This window comes from Hylobates moloch, unplaced genomic scaffold (genome assembly GCF_009828535.3).
Source record: "Hylobates moloch isolate HMO894 unplaced genomic scaffold, HMol_V3 SCAFFOLD_332, whole genome shotgun sequence".
NCBI classification, from domain to species: Eukaryota; Metazoa; Chordata; class Mammalia; order Primates; family Hylobatidae; genus Hylobates; species Hylobates moloch.
The window spans coordinates 24471-32516 of record NW_026652607.1 but is presented as its reverse complement, the minus strand read 5'-3'; the positions used below and the strand labels follow the sequence as shown (position 1 = coordinate 32516).

At 44.4% G+C, this 8046-nt stretch overlaps 1 protein-coding gene across 1 annotated transcript in view; it reads left to right on the top strand.

The window, feature by feature from the left end:
- Positions 1–589: 589 nt before the first annotated feature.
- LOC116464247 (retinal-specific phospholipid-transporting ATPase ABCA4-like) overlaps positions 590–8046 on the top strand; it is a gene marked incomplete at both ends in the record, with an annotated part of 30387 nt that continues 22930 nt past the window's right edge. Inside the window, 2 exons of the mRNA XM_032147549.1 lie at positions 590–706; positions 1381–1578. Of these exons, the coding sequence (XP_032003440.1) occupies positions 590–706; positions 1381–1578 (315 nt within the window). The remainder of the gene's footprint in view (positions 707–1380; positions 1579–8046) is intronic.

Below are 8046 nucleotides of genomic sequence, written 5' to 3'. Positions count from 1 at the left end.
GTGTGTGTGTGTGTGTGTGTGTGTGTGTGTGTGTGTGTGTGTGTGTGATGTGCCTTCCTGGTAGCACATCTCGTGTTTGTTTTCTGCTAAGTGGACTCTTGCGTTTCCTCCCCCATCCACAGTCATCACTGGAATGCTTTGCTTCAGTGCCCCTGCCTGGGCCCTCCCCTCTCTACTGCAGCCTACAATGAGGTTTTCTTTCCCATTGCTTGAATTATATCCCTCATGGAAGGGTTCACAATTCTCTGAATCCTGGCTACTCAGAACAGATAAAGACAGAGAGGAAGGGAGGAAGAGTATTTTCTCCCAGGGGATCCAAATCTAGCTTTAACGAGGGAGGTTCCGAGAAAATAATATCATCAGTATTACATGGACTTCTGAGATACTAAGAAATTAGATTCTGTCAGCCCAGGAGGTTGGGAGATGGTGAATTGTTCTGGGAAATAGCAATAGACTGAGAAAATAAAAACACTTCCTTGAAAAGCCTTTCCCTAACACTAAGTGACAGGAGCAGAAAAGACACAACCAAAAGTTCTCTCTCACTTTTCTCTCTGTTCGTGTCTCTGTCTCGATCTCTGTCTGGTTTCAGGCCAACTCAACTTTTGAAGAACTGGAGCGCGTTAGGAAGTTGGTCAAAGCCTGGGAAGAAGTAGGGCCCCAAATCTGGTACTTCTTTGACAACAGCACACAGATGAACATGATCAGAGTAAGGGGGGGTTGGAGGATGGGGAGGGGAGGGGAGGAGGAAGGGGTGGGGGCAGGAAAGTTGCACTTGTTTCCTTTTCCCAGCAAAGAGTTCATCGCTGTTGGAGTTAGATCAAAATACAACAAGCAGGCCCCAAAGGCCCTCATTCCAAGCAGTCACCAAGTGGGGTCACTGACTTTGGATGAGAAATATGTTTCTTGAATTCTGGGAGAAGTCTAAAAGCTGCCACAAGACCAATGACTTCCTGGAGTTTCCCACTTTTATGAATTCACTCAAGGGCCTCAAATTCAAAGAGGCATCTCCCCAAGGAGCCAGCTCTGTAACTCCAAAGATGGTTGAGTGTGTTTGTCTGGTCTCATTTTCAGCTTTGCAAAACCAAGACAAGAGTTCTATATAGCAGGGACACTCAAAAGAAAACAAAAATATCCATAAGCAAAAGAAACCTTTTTATACACCATTTTCAATGCCCCCTATCTGGCCCCTCCTTTTCCCCTACACATCTTCCCCCTATCTAGAGACCCATGGACTGGGGGAAATGGGATATAGATAGGTATGCTTCATACTGGAACAAGCTCACTAGCTATCCTCAATCACTAAAAATTAGAAATGGCTGAAGAACAAGACCAAAGATCCTGTGGAATTTCTAAGCAGTGACTGTATTTCTTCTTCCCAAGGATACCCTGGGGAACCCAACAGTAAAAGACTTTTTGAATAGGCAGCTTGGTGAAGAAGGTATTACTGCTGAAGCCATCCTAAACTTCCTCTACAAGGGCCCTCGGGAGAGCCAGACTGACGACATGGCCAACTTCGACTGGAGGGACATATTTAACATCACTGATCGCACCCTCCGCCTGGTCAATCAATACCTGGAGGTAAGGGGCTGCAAGCCCCACAGTGGGCCCCTTGAAGATAGCCCCATGAGTGGGGCCAGAGCTCCCTTAGCAAGTCAAGTGGTCTTGAATTTAAGCTTTCATTTTCCCCACTGAAGAAACAAGAATCCCTACATCCCCTGTACAGTTCTGATTCTCTAACAGCTTATCCATACTTAAAACTTATCTATGCTGAAAACGGTTTCCTCTTCACATCTCCTACCTCTCATACTGGGCTCCTCCTCCTGTAGCCCCCTTTAAGCATCTGTGTCTGTCCTCAACCCTCTCCTGTCTGCCATTGCTTGAGTGGCCATCTATGGCCAGTGTCCCCTCAACCCCACGGTCCCATTGCTTGCTGGACACTCCTGCCCCCAAGTTCTACAAGCACATCAGCCTTAACATGTCCCCTCCAAAAACTGTATGTTCTCCTTGCCCATAAAACAGATCCTTCTCCTGTATTTCCTATCCTAATTAACATCATCAGCATTTGCCCAAATTCTCAAGCGAGGGATTTCAGGGTCATCCCTAATTTTCCTTCTTCACCCTCCACACAGTAGCTGTCACTTACTGAGTGTTACTTTATGCCAAGTACTGTGCCAACTGCTTTTACACACATATGCTTCATTTAATTCCCACAGCTCCATGAGGTTTGCACCATTATCATTGCCAATTTGCAGATGAGAAGCCAGGGCTTAAAGAGGTTAAATAAGATCCCATGCATGACCATTAAGAGGAGCGAACAGGATCCAGCTCTGGGGGCGCCTGAGTTCAGAGCCTGCCCTTCTGATTTCTCTTACCAAGCTTTGTCTCCTCTCCCTCCTAAATATCTCTCAACTCTGCCTCTTGCATTCCAGGCTCTCTGAGGACTAGAGGCCTTGTCATCTCTGCACCAGCCCATTCCAAGGGCTTCCTTCCTGGACTCCAGGGTCCAGCCTCTGTTGGCCCAGGCATTTCTCTACACTGGCACCAGAGTTATGTTCCGCACACCTGCTTACGTTGCTCTCTCATTTAAAATCTTAATGACTCGACCCCCAAATAACACAGGTCCCTTCCAAATCTGTCCTACCCCACCTTCCCAGCCCTTGCTCACTGCACACCCGCAACTCTGCTACCTGGCCCTTTCACGCCTACAGGTATTCCCATTCCATGACCTCTTGGGATTCTACCTTTTGCAAATGCTGTTTTCATTGCCCATTTATTAGAGCGCTTTTGGTCACAAGTTTTTGCTTAACCAAAAAGAAAGCATTTATTGGTGGACATAAATAATGAAGTTCAGGGGGATCCAAGAGTTGGAAGCCACCATGAGACTCCTGTGTCCTTCCACCTCACTTTTCTACTCGCCTCTGCTCAGCTTCGTCTCTGGCCAGGCCCTCTCCTCTGCTGATGCTCTAGCTGCTTACAGTCCTTAGCAGTCATCTATACACCAAAAATCCCTTTCCCATAGCAGAAGCAATGCTCCTAGAGAGTTTCCCTGTTGGTCTGGCTCCTGTACCCACCCCTGTGTACTCTGATTGGGAGGCCTGGCTCAGCTGCCCGCCATGGGGCCATTTCTATGAGCAGGATTACTATGAAGTAGAGGAAGATGTTTCCCCAAAAGAAGAAACACAAGGTAGAAAAGTGTATGTCCACCAACGCCTGAAATGACTGTCCCTTTCCTCATCTGCTGAGCTTCTACTCATTCATTCTTTGAGACTCAGCACTCAGCTCTTAAATGTCACTTCTGCTTTGACGGAGGTTTAGTCATTCACTCCTCTGTGCTTCCTGGCCCTCTCTCCGCACCTCTCTCAGACCCCTCTCCCAGATAGATTAGAGTTGGCTGTTGACATGTCCATCTCTGGCTGGGCAGCTAAACTGGAGTTATTTAGAATCAGGGAGCACATGTCAGTCATTTTCAAATTCTCAGCCTCATACTCTCAGTAAATGACTCCATCTAAGGGCGGATCACTCTTGCCCATGGGCCAGGTCTGGGTCTGTGTCATCTAGAACTGTTGGAAGGTAGGGGCTTCTGTGAGCAATAGGAGAGGGAATAAACTCAAGGGCCCTTGGGAGCATGCCCTCTTGTCTCAGACTTGTGAGTCCTGAGGATAACAAACTAGTGAGGAAAAGCCTCACTCTATCTGTTACCTGGTGCTCTTGAGGACTTTCTGTTGCCCTGGTGCCACCACAATTTTCCAGAGTGTGTGACCCTCTCTCTCCAAACTCTGGAAGTGGCAACAGAGGCTCCCCAGTGGCCTTTCAGAAGGTGCCAGTCATGACAGCAGCACCAAATGGCAGGCAACTACTAAGCAATCACCAACTTGTCTGAAGACAAGAATGACCTTGAATGCATTTTATAAAACAGGATTTTTTTTTTAATTTTAAAATTTTCTTTCTTTATTTTACCTTAAGTTCTGGCATACAAGTGCAGAACGTGTAGGTTTGTTACATAGGTATATGTGTGCCATGGTGGTTTGCTGCACTTGTCAACCCATCATCTAGGTTTTAAGCCCCACATGCATTAGCTATTTGTCCTAACGCTCTCCCTCGCCTCGCCCCCTACCCCACCCCAACAGGCGGCCCCGGTGTGTGATGTTCCCCTCCTTGTGTCCATGTGTTCTCATTATTCAGCTTCCACTTACAAGTGAGAACATGTGGTGTTTGGTTTGCTGTTCCTGTGTTAGTTTGCTAAGAATGATGGCTTCCAGCTTCTTCCATGTCCCTGCAAAGGATATGATCTCATTCCTTTTTATGGCTGCATAGTATTCTATGGTGTATATGTACCACATTTTCCTTATCCTGCCTATCACTGATGAGCATTTGGGTTGGTTCCATGTCTTTGCTATTGTAAACATACATGTGCATGTATTTTTATAGTAGAATGATTTATATTCCTTTGGTTATATACCCAGTAATGGGATTGCCGGGTCAAATTGTATTTCTGGTTCTAGATCCTTGAGGAATCACACTATCTTCCACAATGGTTGAACTAATTTACATTCCCACCAACAGTGTAAAAGCGTTCCTATTTCTCCACAGCCTCACCAGCATCTATTGTTTCTTGACTTTTTAATAATCACCATTCTGACTGGCATGAGATGATATCTCAATGTGGTTTTGATTTGCATTTCTCTAATGATCAGTGATGATGAGCTTTTTTCATGTGTTTGTTGGCCACATAAATGTCTTCTTTTGAGAAGTCTCTTGTCATATCTTTCACCCATTTTTTGATAGAGTTGTTTTTTTTTCTTGTAAATTGGTTAAGTTCCTTATAGATTCTGGATATTAGCCCTTTGTCAGATGGGTAGATTACAAAAATTTTCTCTCATTCTGCAGGTTGCCTGTTCATGCTAATGATAGTTTCTTTTGCTGTGCAGAAGCTCTTTAGCCTAATTAGATCCATTTGTCAATTTTGGCTTTTGTTGCAATTGCTTTTGGTGTTTTAGTCATGAAGTCTTTGCCCATGCCTATGTCCTGAGTGGTATTGCCTAGGTTTTCTTCTAGTTTTCATGATTTTAGATTTTACATTTAAGTCTTTAATGCATCTTGGGTTAATTTTTGTATAAGGTGTAAGGAAGGGGTCCAGTTTCAGTTTTCTGCATATGGCTAGCCAGTTTTCCCAACACCATTTATTAAATAGGGAATCCTTCCCCCATTGCTTGTGTGTGTCAGGTTTGTCAAAGACCAGATGGTTGTAGATGTGTGGTGTTATTTCTGAAGCCTCTGTTCTGTTCCATTGGTCTATATGTCTGTTTACAAAACAGATTCTTAAGCATCAACCCAGATGGACTGGCTCAGAATTTCCAGGGAAGAGTCCAGGTTATCTGCATGTTTACAGACCTATTAGATTTGTGGGACCTGGAGTTCCCTTCTACAGTTACTCAATTAACGTCTCCCTCCTCTCATGATGCCTCTACCTGCTAAGCCCTTATTCCCAGCCAGGCCCACCACCATCCACCCACTGCTGTTATAAGCAGGACCCGTGCGAGGGGGTGTGGACGGAGGAGAGAGGCTCTAATGCTTCATTTGTGCACCATGGAGTTCAGTGGTTCTCACAGTGTTTTTGTGAAGTACTATAAAGAATACTCCTTGTCTACTTGACATTTGTATCATGACATAAGTGTCTTGTTTTCCAGAAGGATTATTTTTTCTATGCAGCTTGTGCCTAATGCAGCCCCAGGCACCCAACAGATACTTAAAATATATTAATTGCTTAAGTGGTTAAGAATTCAGTCTCTGGACCCACACTGCCTGGGTTCAAATTCCTATTATCTGTGCCCAGTTTCCAAATCTATAAAATAGGAATATTAATAGTACTTACCTAATAGGCTCGTTATGAGAATTAAATGAGCTAATTCATGCAAAGCACTGACATATAGTAAGCACTTAATAAATATCAGCTTTTTAACAAAATACAAGCCAAAAAACACTGCTTAGGAGAGGAAATGATGTTAGTGTCTCCTATAAATAGGCCCAGCCTCCAAGCTGGTGCTCCTCTAGGAATCACAAAGCTGCAACTCACATCCTCCCTGGCCGCCAGGACTTACGAGGGCCTCTGAGCAGAGGGTATGATGGGGGCAGAAGCCCAGCAGCTGTGATGATGTGGTTTCTGATCTTCCTGCCCTTGGGGTGGGGAAGGAGGAAAGCAAGGGAGCAATGAACAGAAAGGAGAAGACAGCAGGGAGGAAATGTGTGAGGAAGAAACACATCACTGCGACTTGTCCTGGATTTTTCTGCTTCTGTTCTCGTGTTTTGGGAAGTCTGGAGGAAACTTGAAAATCATTCACGTCCCCACCCTGAGGATGGCTTAGTAGCAGAGAGGCCATGAAAGCTCTTTGCTGATGGCTCTGAAGGTCTCTCCAGGGCAGGGAAGCAAGGATGTTGCTTCACCGGGCTGCTGAAGGCCTGTCTTGGGGTTCTGAGCAGAGAGTACAGGCTCCTCCCAGGAGGGCAGCCTAAGCACCATGTTGGCATTTCTGTGGACCACGGTCTGCTGTCTCAGACCCCCTCCACAATACGGGCTGCAATCTCATTCACCCCATAAATACATTCTGTCTTTCCTCTGATCCCCTCCCCTTAACAGGGGGAAATAAATGGAAGCCAGACGGCCCAGTTAGAAGGCACGCAGTGGAGTGGGAAAATAGATGATGGTGGTTTGGAGAGCCTCACGTCATGCATGGGGAGACATTCATTCCCATGGGCCTTCCGATCACCCTTTTCTCCAAATCTAAGGACACAGGACAAATGAGTCCTCATACAGGCAAATATCTTAAACTGGCATGTGTATTCATTTATAGTTCTAATTTATATGTGACTTTATTCACACATATTTTGCTTCTGGAGAAAAGCACAATTAGAAAAATTAATACATTATTCTTCTCATTGCCCTTCAGTTAAAACAAACATACACACCCCTCCCCTTTGGATTTTTTGTTTAGCAAAAGGTTAGGCCTGGCACAGATGAAATACTATTCAGAGTTCTATTCAGAGTTCACAGTGTATTTTCATTTCATAATATATTTGATTTTCAGGTCTTGAATTTCACATCAGGAAGCTGAATTCAGCCAGATTTTAATACAAAAATACCTCTGATCAAGGCATAAAATTGTACTTTAACCAGTAACCACTGTACTTCTCTAAGCTATGAAAAAACATGCACTCATTAACTGCTTTTTGCTCTGCTGTCAACACAGTCAATACATGTGCATAACTCCTTATTGTCTACATGGTGATTATCTTGCTGATGAATTCTCAAAGGCCAGAGTTTTGGACTATTTTTTCTCTGTACCTTGCATGTTCCTGGCCACATACCACCACCACCCAAACAGAATGTATTCAGGGAACGTATTTTTCAGGATAACCCAAGAAAAAATAGGATTAAGAAGATAAAGCTACTGATCATGTAATGTACTTTAGAGTCAGATGTATAAATATTTGTGAATTATCTGTCCTATTGCTTTCTTCTATTAATTCACTGACTCTAGATGTGCATTGGAAGGCTAGGGAGAAATCAGGGAATCGTGAGAAAGAGCACAGAAGTCTACATCACACAAACAATATTATTTCAAGAGCCACGAACTAGATCCTAAGCAACTCATAGGCAATGACCTCATTTCATACCTCTAGTTTCTAAGAAACATATAACTGGCCTGAGGAAGGAAAATGTGGGCAAGGGGTAGACTGGGGTCATGGGTGGAGGTCCAAATAGTAATCAATGGAGCTCATAGGGTGGACTGATATTGAAGCTGCTATGAGCCAGCCACATGCTGGGCACTTCTACATGTCATCTCATGCAATACTCCCAATTACCTGCCTAGTAAGCATAATTGTCATTTTATAGAATCAAAAACAGAGACTCAAAGAGGTTGACAGTCTAACGTAACACAACAGCTAAATGGGGGATCTGGAATTCTAATCCAGAGCTGCCTGGCTCTGATGAGAAAGCTCTTTCTGCTATCATATGCAGCCCATGTTAATAGGGGGCTCAGTAAGTAT